Source organism: Poecilia reticulata, linkage group LG6 (assembly GCF_000633615.1).
Source record: "Poecilia reticulata strain Guanapo linkage group LG6, Guppy_female_1.0+MT, whole genome shotgun sequence".
Classification (NCBI taxonomy): Eukaryota; Metazoa; Chordata; class Actinopteri; order Cyprinodontiformes; family Poeciliidae; genus Poecilia; species Poecilia reticulata.
The window spans coordinates 7,008,704-7,026,051 of record NC_024336.1 but is presented as its reverse complement, the minus strand read 5'-3'; the positions used below and the strand labels follow the sequence as shown (position 1 = coordinate 7,026,051).

The 17,348-nt window shown below is 42.6% G+C and overlaps 1 protein-coding gene across 5 annotated transcripts in view; it reads right to left on the bottom strand.

The window, feature by feature from the left end:
* Window positions 1-203: 203 nt before the first annotated feature.
* tmem117 (transmembrane protein 117) overlaps window positions 204-17,348 on the bottom strand; it is a 48,894-nt gene continuing 31,749 nt past the window's right edge. For all 5 annotated transcript variants that reach the window (XM_008411033.1, XM_008411032.2, XM_017305515.1 and 2 more), the window contains exons 4-8: window positions 12,728-12,827; window positions 9,710-9,807; window positions 7,682-7,841; window positions 3,017-3,146; window positions 204-1,519 (exon numbers count right to left, since the gene is read on the bottom strand). In XM_008411033.1, coding sequence (XP_008409255.1) covers window positions 858-1,519; window positions 3,017-3,146; window positions 7,682-7,841; window positions 9,710-9,807; window positions 12,728-12,827 — 1,150 coding nt within the window. In that variant the 3' untranslated portion in view covers window positions 204-857. The remainder of the gene's footprint in view (window positions 1,520-3,016; window positions 3,147-7,681; window positions 7,842-9,709; window positions 9,808-12,727; window positions 12,828-17,348) is intronic.

Below are 17,348 nucleotides of genomic sequence, written 5' to 3'. Positions count from 1 at the left end.
CCCTTTATTCCGATACCAATAAAAAAAAAATCAGCTAGAAGTCGTTAATAAACAACTACCATCAGTAAGACCAAAATTATGCCCCAAATTACCAAGAGGTGTCCACCTAAACAGGACGGGTCTAGTAAGGAGAGAAACAGCCAGGAGAGGTTCAAAGGTCAAGTGAGAGTGATGATACGATGGCATTAATCGTGGACTCTGGAAAGAGTTTATTATTTTATTTCACTGTTGAAATAAAGTAATGAAGAGTTTTGTTTACAGTAGGAGACAAAGCAAACGTGTGAAAGAAGAAGATATTCTAATCATTTGAGATCAAAACTGGATTTTTGGACAACGTACAAAATGCTACTTGTGGCAGCAAATGACAACAACCCAAACCATACAGACTGGTATCTGAATGGTTTGGATCAAAAGCATATTCATGTGTCATAGTGACCTAGTCAAAGTCCAAGCTTAAATCCAATCGAGAATCAGTGGTAAGACGTGAAAGTTGATGTTCACAGACACTCTCCGTTTTATCTGATTAAACTCGAGTTATAATGAAAAGGAAAAGGAATTTTATTTAAAGTATTGGCTCAGAGGGGCTAAATGCAAATGAATGCAACAATTCCCAACTGATAATTTGAAAAAGATCCTTAAAACCCTGATTTAGTCCTCRTCTTTACACTATGTTGTATTGGTCTAGCACATAAAATCCCAATGAAAGACACACAGGTTTGCTTCAGTAACGTGTGTGTGTGTGTGTGTGTGTGTGTGTGCGTGTGTGTGTGATAAAGTTTAGTGGGTAAAAAAACCTGCAACAATCTGAAGTCTCGGTAAATTCTTTCTGCTTTGGCGCAGTTGGAAAATCCACGCGTTCACGGCGAGAGTCTGCCGACGTCAAACGACACAACGGGTTGGTCTTGCACTGCGTTGTCTATCACAATGCTCGGGTGCGTCTCCTGCGTGTCCATCGATATGGTCGAGTTTGTGGAAGGCGTCGTTCCGAAGTGCGACCCGTCCACCGACAGGAGCATCGGCGTTCCCGACCGCTTCAGGCTGTCGCTCATGGTCAGGTGCATGTCCTCCGGGGTCGCTCCCATCTCCTTGCTGTACTCCGAAGGTGATTTCCTCTTTATCCTCTCGTACGCCTTGTCTTGGTTTTCCGTGAACGTCTCGCTGTCCTGAAAGCGTCCAAACAGCCAGACGAAGAAGCCGAAGAGGACAAACGCCGCCAGGCTCGGGATGAAGGCCAGGCACTTGATGTCCAAGCTGGCCCCGATGTAACGGCTGTGGAGGAACATGTCCCGCTCCACGTACGTCTTGTTGGTGCTCGGGTTGATGTTGGTGGAGCGCCACTCGTAGGTGAGCGTGCTGTGGTTGAAGTGTCTGAGCGTTTCCGGCTCCTCCACCGTGTAGATCTTCTCTCCTGGCCCAACGTACTGACCGTACTCGTAGGGCTTGTAGAAAATCTGGTTCTTCCACATGTTTAAGTCCAATATAAGCACGAGGAAGATGATACCATAGTTGAACCACTTACCTTAGGAGAGAGAGAGCGAGAGAGAGAGAGAGAGAGACAAAGAGAGGCACATGATATAGGGTTAGGGCTGGGAAGGGTTAGGGTTGTTGTCCATAATTTCAGGGTGAACTTATCCAAATTAGTACTAATAATTAAATTGATTCATTTTGAAATTTATGTAATCAACAAAGTAAATTAATTAGAGTCAAAAATATACATGGTGATGTAAAACTAGGTTCTCAATAAACCTAAATTCTTCTCGACTATCCCAACCAGTTTGCTCTGTTTTAAAGAGATCAGTTGAAACTTGGTTAGATTTGGGTGACACAACAGGAAAAGGACCCCAAAAAGGTCAAAACCGGTTTTGGAATGAACAAACCAGCCTATCAATAAGTCTCTGAAACGGCCTCTAGCTCAACACTGTTGTAAGTAAGTTCACTGACATTGCTTTAAAGCCCGGTCTCTGGCAGGAAATCAATGAACCTTCCAATCTCTGCCAAGAACATTCAGCAAGATCCCAGCCTGAGTATATTTGAGCCCATATGCATAATTTTAACACTGTCTACATCAAACTCACATTGAGTTCAAACACTTGGTTTTTAAGTAAACTGAAGTTGGTTGTTGTACGGCGATACCCTCCCCCAAAACAATTTCAAATTAAGCTCACGCCAATAGCAACCTGGTGTAAAACTTCTGACCGCTGCTGTCTGGGAAAACGGCATCATCAGAGAGGCACACTTTCACCGTCGCGCATCAGGACTCCCTCTCGCTTTGCATTCAGCTCATGCGCTGAGAAAGAGAAATCCATTTACAGGTGCTACTTACAAGATTGCTATATTACCATGAGACAGCCATCTCCTTAGGATGACTGATAGCAGGCAGATGTCTCCCCAGGTATACACGACACCACTACTCCCCACCAACCACCACCAAAGATGTGATGCTAATAAGCTTTTAGTTAAACCAATCACGTCGTGGTGTAGCCACTTTCATCACGCTTAATGTTCTATCCAATGCAACCGGGTTAACAACCTCTTGCAAAAATTACCGGGCGTTTTGAAAGTGTAGCGATTAGCTCGGGAACATTTGCTTCCCCCCACCCCTTTTTCTCAGCTTTCCACGGAGAAAAAGGTGGGAGGGGAGGGCGCGGTTTTAAAGGAAAAATCGTACTCGTTCGCAGAGTGCACTGGCACACGTGAGGAATGATGAAAACATAGCTGAAGCGTCTGTGGCACCTGCGTGACACATCAGCTACACATGCATTATAAATGGCTGCTGTGGTTTTAACAAACGAACCCTTCCCAACGGGGAGGGGAACGGGGAAACTGGAGCAGCCACGCCACGTTTTTTTCTTTTCTTTACTCCCAATTTGTTTAAAGAAAATGAAAGGCGCTTCTTCCTCATCGACTGCAATGATGACTTCCAGTTTCCCTGTCATGATCTTTGCCTGTTTAAAAGCTGGAGATCCTCCCTCCTAGAACGATGACACAATCTTTATCCTTTTATTCCCGAATGTACCTGTGATGTGAATGTGGTACTCCTCCTTAAAGATGCGCTTGCAGACAGGAAGCTTGACCTTCACATGTGCTGTTGACATTCCAGGTAAATTTATATCCAGGTCACCCATGAAGTGAGGAAACTCCCAGTCCTGTCAAAATAAAAAAAAACACACACACAATCGACCATCAATTCAGTTAACTTCAACCAGACGCGGCGGGTCGAGCAGAAAAAAAAAAAAGAAACGCATTCAAATGACAACTTCAGCAGTGAAAAATGTCAACCGTGTATCATCCATTATTGGATGCTGCACACTTCACTGAAAGTCTCTCATATTAGCTGATATTAAGTCTCGGTGGAGCCTCTTCACACGCCGACTGAGGGTCAAACAAGGTGTCGGCCGCTGCGGCGCGGAGATCACACCGAGTGTTTACAGGCTGGTGGAGTGAACCGGCGTGCGCTGGGATTTCAACATGTCAAAATACATCAACAGGCAGAGCAAAGTGACATTTAGAAGCTGCCGATGCCCTGCAGTGTCACTAAGCTACTTCCCCCACCTCCCCCCGCCCCCACCCGCAGTATGAAGCTGGAAACTACAAAAGAAGAGCTGCTGCTGTTCATACTGACATGATTCACAAGTATAAGAAAGAAATCACTCCCTGAATGTCTCAGATGGCGCAGCAGCCAGGAGCGGCTCAACGTGGCGGAGATAACTACTGTAAAATGCCTCTTTTTGGATTGGATAGTATCGTATCGTGACAAAAGTTTTTATCACGATCAACGTATCGTGATAAAAACGTCTCATATCAGTCGATGTCAATTATTCATTACGGTTTTTTTTTGTTCGTTTTAAATATATGAAAAACTATTGACGTGACCTTTTCTGTTTTATACTCAGTTTTCACGCCACTACATTATGAGGCACAGTGGCAAAACCTTAAACTGTTGTTGCTTAGTAAGGGGCTGTTGCTAGGTAACCAAAGAGCGAGTGAGTTAGTTGACGCCACCCACCTTGCTTAGCTGAGTGGTTGACAGGCTAAAGTCTTTCCTGTGCCTACATCTCCCAGAATGCTGTGCGGTTCTATAATCGTAGTTCAGTGAATTTTATCGAATTTTCGATCAGACGTATTATCTATTGATGTTAATCACATGTCTACTGCTATTGATTTATTGTCTAGTCCAGGAGTGTCCAAAGTCGGTCCTCAAGGGACGGGATCCTGCATGTTTTAATTCTCTCCCTGGTTTAGCGCACCTGCATCAAATGATGGCTCATTTGAAGGCCTAAGGAGAACATTGACTTGCTGAGGAGGTTGTTACTACCTCCAGGTTCTGTTGTTCTGTTATTTGAACAAAATCTCTGAAAAAATAATATCATGTATCTGAATCCTTTATGTACTAATGATCTGAGAAGGGCATTGCCGATATCTATGAACTTACAGGGTTATAGGATTTTAAGAACCATCTTCCACCAACTAATGAATTTTTACAAATAAATAAATCTAACAGTGACGTACCACCATATCCGCCTCCTGTGTAAACGTGCTTACACACCAAATACAAAGAAAACCGAGGTTCGGTAAAGGAAACGGCTGGGGAGACACACGGAAACATACACAAACAAAAAAAAAGAAGGTAAAACCCCGCCTGGAGCTAAATCCAGGCAGGACATTAATTGGCCTGAGAACACCTCCATCCATTTTTCTCATGGAGATGAGAGATAAGCTTTGGCGCCACTTCGACGCAGATGTGGACAAAGCTCTGATGAATTCCCATCGACGGGTACGACGAGGCGACGGCTGCTGGTGCGAGGGTCCCTTACAACCTCCCCCCTCCCCAAACCCYGTGATGGGGATAGCTGCTAGCTCACCTCGTAAATTACCGCAGTAAATGTACTTGCTGTACACCGTGCAGGAAATGAGAAGGGCTGGTTGTAAACAGAACGCTGAGAGTGGAGAGTGATGTACAGCCGAGGGCGGAGGACTAAAAACATCTCTGTGAGGGGTATTGTGTAAACTGAGCTAGTTCGTTGCATCTGCATAATCACATTTGTYAAATTAATGTGGAAAAAAAAAATCAAAGTGGGAAGTAATTAGCAGCCAGAGCAGGACTTTAAAAATATATATATATATATACTATATAATTTTTTCAATAAAAGCAGCCTGGAACTCACTTTTGGAGCTGTATTACAGATTAACATGGGAAATATACTGGTGACCTTGCGAGCTTTCTGTGGAACGCTCCATTTGTAACACTCGGACACGTTCTCCCAAGAAACTGCTTCCTTCTTTAATTAGCACAACAAACAGACCAGGGACATGTACTTAAGTAGCAACAAATTTTAGTCAGGCAGCATGTGTGTCTAACGAGTCCATAGCAAATCTCTTCCCTAGGAGTTTGGATGCTCTGTTATGATTTGTACACCGGATCGTGTAATGATTATACACTGCCTTGTAAAACAATTCACACCTCTTGAATAGTTTCACATTTGGTGATGTTGGAACCACAAACTCTAATGTATTTTATCGGGATTTAATGTGGCAGACCAACACAAAGTACCACATATCTATGAATCAGAAGGGAAATGACACTGTTTAAAAATTTTAATAAAAGTCATGTGCTGATAACCCTAGATAACTCTAAATGACACGAAAACCTCCGAAGGAGACACTGAGCTCAACTTCCTTCTTCATAAAATGCAAACAAAAACGGAGGAGCGTCAGATATCAGCAGCTGTAGGATTTCTACTTTGTTTTTGACAGATTTCCATGAGCCATTTCTCCTTCTAGCACTAGACACACACATTTTGTCTGTTTGTATTTACCCAGAATGCTAAGCGCAATAGTCTGCTTCCTGCTTTGGAGCAGTTCACTTGGCATTCATACTGCATTCGAACCGCACCAGAGTTCACTTCAACCAAACCGAGACTTAGGTTTTCAGGCGGACCAGTGTTCACACCTTCCCACTTCCTAGGCTAGTTTGATTATAGCGAACTAAAAAAAAAAACTGGTGTGAATTCACCCGTAGTTGTACACAGTTCAACTAATGTCTTTCTTTAGCCATTGCTAAAGAAAGATATAAAAACAGCACTCTCAACAACAACAACAAAAAGTTTTAAAAACCATTTTGGGGACAAAAAAAAAAAAAAACGTGTGAAAGATATTCATCCGTTCAGATTAAATATTTTGGTCCACATGCAGAAACGCTACGTCAGCTGGAAGACATAACACTGCAGATCACCCTGAACTATGGTACCATTTAATAGCCAGTGCTAGGGAATAAATAAAGAGGAAGTACCTTGTTAAAACCAGAAACCTTCATGTTATAATGAGACATAAAAATACATTCCTCTAACAGATCGCAACTGCTTAAAGAGAATCAAAGGAGCTCCCTCTGACTCTCCATCTTCTAACTCCATTTCTTCCTGAAGACACTCATCAGGTGTTGCTGTTTTATTGTGACGACCTCTCTCATTTAAACACGAACATATTGAAAGTCATAATGAGATTTTAAACTCATGTTTTAAATGCCATTACAACAACTGTCTAGTTTTAACAACATACCGCATCTGTATTTGTTTAGCTCTGTGAGTTAAACTTTTAACACTGGACACGCCGTTCCTAGGGTGAAACGTGACAGCCGTGGTATCATGTTTGCAGATGCTTACTTCAGCAGGAAATGGGAAGCTGGTCAGAGTGGACGGAAAGAAGAACGCCACTAAATACAAGGCAGGCAGAACTACCGTGGATGTACATGAATATGCTTATCTCCAAGCATATTCGTGTCTTAAAATGGCCCAGACATAAATTCAATTCTGAATTGTGTGCACGACTTTAAAAAAATGCTGTTCAGGTCCTCTTTTACTCTGAGTTTGAGCTGTAATTGCAAAGAGAAGTGAGGGAAAAAGTTTGGTCTCTTAAAGTTCAAAGCATTTAGAGACAAAACTCAAAGGACTTGCAGCTTTCACTGCAAAGTACTGACTCTGAAAAGAAAGAAGGAGAGGGAAAGAGAAAAATACAAAAAAAGATAGGAAGAAGGAAATAAAGAAAGGCATGCATGATTTGTCATTCACTTTTTTTTCTTTTTTTTGCTATGGTCTTTCACATAAAAGTCAAATAAATACACTGAAGTCCAACATATTGAGGAGGTAAAAATTGAGAAACAAATTTGAAAAACTCCGACAAGGTACAACTGCCTTTGTGAGGCACCGTGTCTGTTTGGCATGAAAGAGCGCTTCACTCGCAAGATGTCTTCAGCACAAAAGCATTTGTGGCTTTTTTTAGAGGTCCAGTCAAAACCGCATTCATATTTATGAGACGGTGACATAAATGGCGAACACGGGAGAAAATAATAAAACGGCAAGAAAAAAAATAAAAAAATTGTGACTCATGAGCATTTAGGAACATAAACTATGCTCAGACGTGTTGGATCAGGTGTGGGGAAATCAGAATGGAAGGACCGAAAGGAGAGAAGGAGAGGAGAAAAAGAAAGATTTGTGACCATGCCAGCTGAGAGTGATCAAACACTTTCTCTTTTCCAGAGCTATGTGCCGCAGAGCTCCGTTGATGAATAGGGAAAAATGGGAACTGGCAAGACGGGTAGTGGACTGAGCCAAGAGACGTCCCTGTCCCCCCACCCCACCCTCTCCTCTCTCTACTTTTTTTAATTGGCCACAAGGGAGCGTTCTACCTGCATAACAATGAGAAGGTCGAAGACCAAGATGAAGGAGGCTAGGAAGGCTCTGGAGACCTCGTCGCTGGGCAGGAAGCCGCGGTTGAGGTTGTCCCAGCTGATCCAGTCGGTGCTGATGACCAGAACCACCACCGAGGTCAAAGAGATGAGCACCGTCCTGCAGGGAAAGTGAAGAAAAGTTAGTGTGAAGGGAGGGAGGGTAAGGAAAAAAAAATGGAGGAAAAAAAAGTGTGGCAAACAGAGACAGAAGGGGGAGATCTGTGAATGGAACGTCGAAGAGTCTTGGGGTGGATTCATACCAGCCTTGTTTCGTCTGCTTTAATTGGACTCTAGTTTGTTTTCCTGGAAAGCCTGTTTCATTTGGAGAGGTGTCAATACAGGATGGAGCTCTGCTGCAAAGCAAACTCTCGTCCACCTATAAACCTATCGGCTTGAATGAAGTGAATTCTGGTGAGATCGCTCCAAAAGCAGGAAGCGGACTGTAGCGCAGGGCATTCTGGGTAAATACAACCAAAACAAACATGTCTAATGACTGAGGCATAGCGTCAGATATATGCTGCAACTGCTAATATCTGACGCTGCGCCATCTTTGTTTACATTTTGTGAAGAAATGTCTTTTTCTGAGGTTTTCGCGTCGTCCTCTTCTGCGGTTCTTGTTGCAGCGCCACCCACAGGTGAAGGGGGTGAACAGGTTTGTTCAATTAGTTTCTTTGACACAGTGCAGTGAGGAAGCGAACCGCACCAATTGAAAACGCAACAATTTTGGTCCCAAATCAAACCGAGCCTACCGCACCATCAGGTGTGAAAACACCCTTAGAAGACGATGTGAATAAACAGAAAAGTCTGCATATGACAAAATAATGTAAATCCGAACTCAACCGCACACCAATTTCCATGCATTTACATGCTTAACACAAAACTGCTCGTAGCGATTGCTGTGTTTTCTTGCATAAGTCAGCTCCATATTCGCCGTTTTGCTGGAAAAACATCTTCATTCATGTGAAGAGAGACACACTCTCCTCGTATTATTCTCCACTGGATATTTTGCCTCAATGTCACCCGACCATTATTGTGCTGCTGTGTGCATTTTCGCACCGCACGACGGCTGGTTGCCCTGCAGACACAGGCTGCCAGCTCGTATCCCATTTCAGCAGAGTGGGGGGAGATAAGTTTTAGGAGGAGGTTTTAATATTCCACAGTGGGACTCTTGCTCTCGGAGTGGCCAATCTTTTGGCAGCCGTCGCCGGCTATCTGCCGCAGCGTATCGACGAGCCCCGTCCCACAGAGCACTTATCAATCACATTTCAAGCTCTGAATCCCAAACGACGGCCTCGTCGAATCCAGCCATCGATTGCGACAGCCGGGGCCGCCCGTCAATAAAGACGAGGAAAGCCGCAGAAGAATTTGTCTGCTCGGATTTCAAATCGCGAGCGAGTCGATTCGACGGAGGGAAACATTGGCGAAACTCTCTTTGATACGTCTGCACACTTGGCGCCGAGCGTGCGTGTCAAAGTTATTCAGTTTCCCCACTTGTCCTTCAATCACTCTGTGACCCGAGAGTGAACCAACGGCGAGCACGTTCAGATGTCATATCTGACTGACAGCGTTCACGGCGAGTGAATTTAGCGCCTCTGTGGACCGAGCAGCCCGGCGGTTGCATACTTATAAGCAGAAATCGGACCCACTAATCCATCCCATAATGGGCGTATCGGACACGGTTTGCTGCATTTGTTTACAGTTTATTTCAGGGTCACAGCTTGTGGTAGGGCTAAGTAAAAGACAGGTTTGTGGCACACCCAGCAACCTTGCAGTGTCCATCGATTTTCACCCTGTTCTTCTAATTAAAGGTGCTGACACTGAATGAGGGCAGATTAACACGGATATTCGCTGCACGCAACCCTGCGACGGGCTGCTGAGACCACAAGACATGCGTGCATGCACACACACGCATCTTTGCGAAGCATCACGCTACATGCAAACACATTTAGTTTCACCAAAGATAAAGAAAAGCGTGCCATAACATACCAGAAGAGGACGATTCGATTGTTGCCTCGTTTCCAGACCCTTCTTGCAGCTTTGCCCCAATCTGGGTAGTGTTGATCCTGAAGCATCATATCTGTCACCTGAAGTGAATGAACAAACATTCAAAATGGCAATATGATAAGAAGGGTGATAAATCATTTAGCAACTTTGTAAGACAGTTTTTTACAGACCAATATTATCCAGGCCTGCTTTTTTTATTTATAAAAACACAACTTACTTTTCTATGAGGAACGATTTTAGCAATTCCCACCTGAGGATTAGACTGAAAAAGGGCAAGCAACTACAACCATTTTTTGTTTTTTAAGTACCTGGAGCCATTGTTTGCTTTTTGGGATGATATATTTGACCACATTATTCAGTGAAAGCAGGTCTTAAAATGTTTTTCTTAACCTCACCAGCGTCTTAACATGACAGCACAAAGGCACAACAAAAGTCCCAACTCAACAAAATCCATTTAACAACAAAAGCTGCAACACAACAAAAAAAATGCACAAAGTAACAACAGAAGACAAAAGTCACAACACAGCAACAAAATTAAAAAAGCAGCAAAATCCACAAGAAAAGTCAAAACTGCAAAAGTCATAAAGCAACATGAAAAGCCACACCACAGCAAAAAGAACAAAGCAACAAAATTCACAAGTCGCGACACAACAACAAAATTCCTTTAGCAACAACAGAAACAACAAAAGTCACACAGCAACAACAAAATCCACAATGCAACAAAACCAACAAAAGTCAACACAACAGCAAAATCCACAAACAACAAGTCTCAACACAACAAAAATCACAACATAACAGCAAAAAGCTGCAATGTAACTACTTTTCATGCAACAACACGCAAGAATGAACATATTTTTCCACATTTGGAACGCCATACATGGCAGTTACACTTTGTGCTCCCACTTTCACAGTGTTTTGACGCATTAACATAACTTCCTATGTCCAGCCGCCTCTCACCCGTTACAGCTGGAGGTACGCACCGGCGCCCCTCACACCACCAGTGGGAAATGGATGGATGAGCGGAACATAACTTTCACTTTAGTATAAATGTTGCTTTAGCAGAACTTCCCCTGTGGCTTCTGCCGTTTTGTTGTGGCTTTTCATTTGCATTTCTTTGACCCTTCTGGGACACCATATTTAACAGCATAAATATGGTGTCCCATTAGAAACGCCAACCCTCTGTATGCCATGTCCTAATCCTTTAGGGTTGATTTTTTTCTATGTTCTGGGACTAAAAAATATACATTTTAGTTAACTTTTTTCTTCTTTTTTGTGACAATTTAGGATATGAAAAATTATGATTAAAAGTCACAAATAACTTTGAACAACCTCCCAATGACAGATATCGTTTCCCGGAGTTGCTACATGGACGACAGCCGACGGCATCAGTTTATGAGCAGACGGACGAAAATCCTTTAAATCATAAAATATTTTTATTGGATCGAGCGTTGTCTCAGTATGCTTTTAATACACAAATCAACATTATTCTTTCTGCAGAGCCGCAGCAGTCAAGGTCAATTCAATAGAGCGCCTCACAGCAGATCGTAAAGCTCGTGTTGGAGGAGAGGATTTCAACCAGGGAAACGGGAGGTGATTCTCGCTCTTCTTTGACTCTAGGAGTGAGCGTACTCTGCTCTGTGGTAGAAACAAAGAGGTCTTGTTCAGAGTGCTTTATTGAGTTAATAATAATTTTAAAAAAACAAGTGGTGAATAATTTCTGGCATCAGCCCTTTTGTCGTTGCATAAAATTTTCATCCGTCACACAAAGCTGTGCATCCGTTTATCACCTTCCTCTTCCGTTTCTCCCTTCTTCCCCTTTCACCTGTTTCCTCCTTCCTACTCCGACACTTTCTCTCCCTCTAAAGTATGCACCTTGGAATACTAATGCGACGGGTGAGGGAGGTTGGCAGGTTGTCTCGGCTGCGAGCCCCACTCTTCCCGGCAGAGGAGGCCCACTCCCGCTGGAGCTCCTCTCCTCTTTCATGTTGAATAATGAACAGAGGTGGGTTCCTCCTGCAATGTGCCCCGTCCCTCCATTGTTTTCCCTGACGCTCCCCCCCTCCTCAGATCTTTGAGATCCTCTAGGGAGTCACAGCCTGGACTAAATTACTGCGGGTGCTGTTCGGATGTAGCGGGTACATCCGACAAGAGTTTCTGTTATTGGCAGTAGTTATTACAAGCCCCACCCGCCAAGTCTGACCATTAATAAAAATATGTGAATACAATCTTGGATCCGTTATTACGAAGAGAACAGAAAATTTACTGAAATTCTTTTTGTTTGGGGGGAGTCATAAGCTTAAAGGCCAAAGTTTGATTTACTGAAATTCGGGTTTGTGGTGTTGCCAACTGTAGTCAGCACCTTACCTGTGGCAGGAAATTTCACCAAAGTGAGCTCAGAGAAACTCTGATTCTGGAACTATGTTGCGTTTTAATTTATATTGAAAAGCAAGAGTCTCCAAATCATAAAAAGTCAAAAACGATGCCCGTTGACGTCAAAATCTAAATTGGAAAGATGACGTATCTGAACAAAACCTGGGTTTAGATTCAATTTGACTCCTTCACAGCTGTTTATGTGCACTAGTAACAGTTCATATTTCAATTAAATAGTACTCAAATGGAGCCACCCACAATCTCATTTGTGCTCCATAATCACAAATACAAGGTTTTCACATTGTTACATACTTCTTCATGGTACTGTCATTGACAAATGACAAAAAAAAATTTTTTTTTAAAATGACTTTTAAAGATGCAATGACTCCGTAAAAGGCCCGAGAAAATGACGGGGGATTAATAATGCTGAGCTGGTGCACCAAAATAAGAAAGCGTGCCAGTGAAACCAGGCGAAAAAGTTAATCTGGAGCCAGGGTGAAAATGTTGATCAGGACTCTCCAGATCACAAAAACCGTTCAGGTTATCCCCACTCACCAATTCAATCCTATAAGTAATTGGAACGATTGTTAATGTTTTGAGTCCCATAAACCTTAATAACTCCATTCTTACCATCCAGGCCGTCACAAAATCTCCCATCCACGTCCCGACTGCAGCAATCTTCATAAAGCTCTCGTTCCTGATGCCCATATATTTCGTCACCATGTGAGGCCTGTGAGCACAGAAGACGACGAGACTCAGACAGGACATTAATGAATGCTGTGTATTTTTTGGAGCGTAGAAGAAGAGAAGACGATGAAGAAGAAGGTAAGAGCACTGTCACGGAAAATGAGAACAAGAAAAATTGTTCTCTGCCTCTAAGTATCATGATGCCAGTCGTGATGGTCAATCAATATAAACCTAATCCCGAAGAAAACATTGAGTGCTGGCTCTGCCTCGCAGAAAGCCCCCAGGATTGTAAGCAATTTCCCTCAATGCGGAGGAATTTATGCTATATTTCTACTCTCGTTTGCTTCTGCGGCCTTTGGCAAATTATTCATTTGTTTGCCGTATTTGTCTCGTGTCTGGTTTATTTTAGATCAACGCCAAGTTAACGTCCGCCGCCGCATGTGCAAACAAACCCACGGTGGGGCCCATTAGAGAGAACAACCCCCCGTGGCGTGGCGTCCGATTGGGAAACGACACGCTTTCTCCGGAGTTCCTGGCTACTCCTTCAGGTCTGTGCGGAGTGAGACGATGAGCCGCTTTTTGTTCAGTCTCGCAAAACCCACCCACCCAACGCACACATCCCACGCTACATCACTCCATTTTCTCCAGGTAATAGCTCAGGAGGGAGGGAAAGTGGGTCAGTCGCCTTTTCTATATGGAACTTGCCAGGGAGAGGAGAAGAGGAGGAGGGTTGCGCGGAGGGGCTTTGGTGGGGGGGTGGGGGGGACGAGCCCTGTTTGATTTTCTGGCAGCTAGTGTCTTAGAAGCTGAAGGAGAACAGGTGGGCGCCAGCCTAATCAACCCCACCAAACCCCACCCCGCTCCTCCCGCCGCCCCAGCAGGTCACCCTCGTGAATATAATAGATGACGATGGATGGAAGCTCGGGCCGTGCTTTCAAGAGGTCATATTTGAAGTCAATGGTTCCATTCATCTTTGTTTTTCGAGGTCATTTTGTGGCCGCGAGCGAACACTGAAATGATTCCTCATTGCACTCGAAGCTTTGGGAAAATCTTGGCTACGATCAGAGCTTATTTCCAGAACTTACGCTTCCACACGATGGTTCTTTCCTGGTTTGTTGTTTTCTTACTCGGCTGCTTGAACACAGTGGAGACTATATACATATATATATATATATATATTCACTGATGGAGCAGAATGAATTAAGTTTTTATTATTATTAATTGCCAGTAGTGCATTATGCAAGTGGCACTGACAGAATAGTTATTATAACCAATTCTGGCAAGCTGATGATGCACGGCTGTTCTCACCTGAAATGTGGAGAAAATCTCCTTAGTAAGTATAAACCTTGTTTTATCTCACACGGCATACACTGACAAACCTGTTGACGTTTGTCACATTATGACAAATGTATCATATTAATGTGATTTATTGTTTTTTGGGGGGATTTTATTTATTTTAAACAAGTTTTTAAAAACAAGAAAACAAGCAATCAGTAGAAGAGAGAAAACATGAGTATGAATTTCCAAAATAATTAGCTTACCACTACTGAGTAGGAAGAGTAGGAAAAAGTGAACACTTTTTTTTTTTTTAAGTGATGGACCAAAACAAAGAAGTGTGGGGTTGTGAGGTACAATTTAGCTGAACAAGCTTACCACAGCATGACGCCGTCACTACTGTGTTTTACATTATGTTTGCTTTCCGCTACATAAAAGGTTTTAAATGTAGGTCAAAATGTTGGTCTCATGATTGAACTGCAAATTAGCCTGTAATGATTTTCTTTGCTCCTTGTCTCTCAAACCCGACCTGTGGAATTCATTGAAAGGCAAGGAGAAAAAAAAGTCGGATAGAATTTGAATTTTCTCTCAACTTCAAATGTCACATAAAAGTAACAAAAAAACAAAAAAAAAAGATTGAAATTCAAGTTTTGTTTTGTTTCCTTTCTCCTCGTGGAACATTTTTTCTGGAAGAGGAGTATTAAAAAATAGTGATGTGCAAAATTTAATCAACCAACAAAGTGGAAAAAGGAAAAAAAAAATTAAGTCTTGTTTTTCAGTTGGGCGACTTGTGAAGGAAATTGACTGCACTAGAAAATGTTCATTCATAACAAGGCACTAAATCCATTAGGTATTTAGTTGAGGCTCATGCATTTTCAAATCGTGACACCGTGTCATGATCTGAACTGTTTTGAGTATATCATCATCCAATACTCAAAACATCCCTTCAATTCACCTCAAACATGGGGGTGGGGGGCTGGGAGGGAAGAAATCTTTTCCGAAAACATAAATCAAGTGTCATTTCCGCAGCATACGTCTAAGCGTATTTGACAGGATCTTATCGACCAAACTGTGCAGCCCTGCAGGTGACGCATAGCCTCGGTTAAGCCAGCAAATAAAAACGGCCTTGATTGGAATGGCGATTTATATCTGCATTAAGTCGGTTAGACACACAGTGGGTTGGCTCTGCTCCAGTTTCCAAGGAGATCCCGTTGGGAGTCATTTACCCGCAGCAAAATTCTAATCGATACTTCTGAAAATGCTGTCTGGCGCCACACGCAAGGGCCTTTAAATCTTAAAAAAAACTACCCTGCTGCCCTTCTCGCATATTTAATTGACCAAATGTTACTCCAACAGTCAGAGAGGGTTTTAATATCGTTCCCCCCCCCCTCTGCTTTTCAGAGCACCTCTGATGAGTTTGGGGGGTGCGGGGGTTTCTTCGTACCGCATGATCAGAGACAGAGCACTTCTGAGTTATTCATGCCGACTGAAAATTTAATGGCCTTTAGAGCTGGATGACCTAATGAGAGATTTCGGTGTCATGAAACATCAGTCCAGTAGCACCATGAATAATCAACTCTAAATGGTTCCCGTGGCCTAATCTCGGAGTCGGTTGCCATGCGGGGGCCCGCGCGGCCGAGTCGGGCGGCTCCGACCCCTCGGAGGAATTTTATCAGGTCTCCCACACTTGTTCGGACATTATGTTCAAGGACGCTCGATGCCTTTGTGTCTCGTCCCGTTCTGTCATAAAAGTGAGGACTGACAGGATGCGAGAGGACACGGAGTCATGGAGTTTAGAAAGTGACCCCCGTCGGATTAGAACTGAAGCGTTTTGATTTTGTTAGAATATCAAAAAAAAAAAAAAAAAAAAAAAAGAGGTTCACTGCATTTCAGATTAGCTTAGTTGGAAAAGACACAGCTTTAGACTGTGATGTGATTAATTCATCTCAGAAAGTTTAAAAAAAAGATGTACTTCTTGATTTGCTTTGTTTTCATATATTCATAAAATATAAACAATTGAACACAAAATAATTTGAGAAATAACGGTCTTACCCCTTACACGATTTTTTTTCAAATTAAATGAAATTGATTTAACATTACATTATTAAAATCTGCAAAATCCTTTTTCCTCTCCTTTTGTTCAGTTTAATCTACTCAATTTTGTTGAAGATAAAGGATTTAAAGTTTAATGCTAAGAGAGCTTTCAACGCTCTGAGTCATAAAATTGCCTTATTATATAAATATATATTTATAGATTTATTTATTTTTTTTCCCCCCCACCATCTCTTTGGGCATATGTGGCATCCCAGCCTTTATAAACCTGTTTTCTCTGTCAGAGACTGGCAGTGATTTAGTGACTGTAGCGACTGAGTGACCTCCTCTGCCCTGTAAAAAGCTGAACTCATTCAGAACATTAAATTGCGACCTTGGCTGGCTCCACATTGAAATGCACTGCCCGTCTCTTTCCTGTGCACCACGGTACCCAACACTGCAAGAATTTTACAACAGTGGTTACCAGGAAACATAAAGCCGCCAATAAAGACCCTTTTTAATATCGCTTTGCCATCTCTAAAGATGGCTTAAAGGCCGATAGCTCCATTTCCCACCCCAGAATCGACCAAATAAGTTATTAGAACTACTGCTGATTAAGTACATCACTCCTAAATTTCCTCCAGGCGGTTTTATATACAACATTATATCAAGCGCTTCCTTTTCCGCTGCTCGTCGTAAGTTTAAAAACCTCTATGCAGCATTCACGACATACTTTTTTTTTTTTTTTTTTGCCATATAGAGAATTTCACAAAGGATGCAAAGCCTTCAGATGAATTAATTCCACCAAGAGGTTTGCTTCCAAGTTGCTGAATCGCTTTTTTCCTGACGCCAATAGCATTTGGATGTTTTGAGGTTGGAAGGCATCTTTAGCATCACTTCAATCCTTTTTTTTTCCTTTGAATTGCTTTGTCGAAACTTCGGACAGAATTTGGAGAAGGTTTGCGGATATCTACAAAATACATTAATTACATGCTTTGTGTCCGTTTGTTGTTTACTTAGGTAGAGCTTAAAAACTACAACACAAAAGTGAAATAAAATCTCAAGATGGAATCTGAAACCGAAGCGTCGTTCTCAGCGCATTAGTGTCGATCCACCCGCGATCGTGATGCAGCGCAGGATTATGGGGAGTTTGACTGAAGCAGAGGAGCATGTGGTCGTTTTATTTCTACAAGGTATTGGAAGGGTAGTGAAATACATACATAAACGTAAATATCAGTGAACATTACGGTTTCATAAC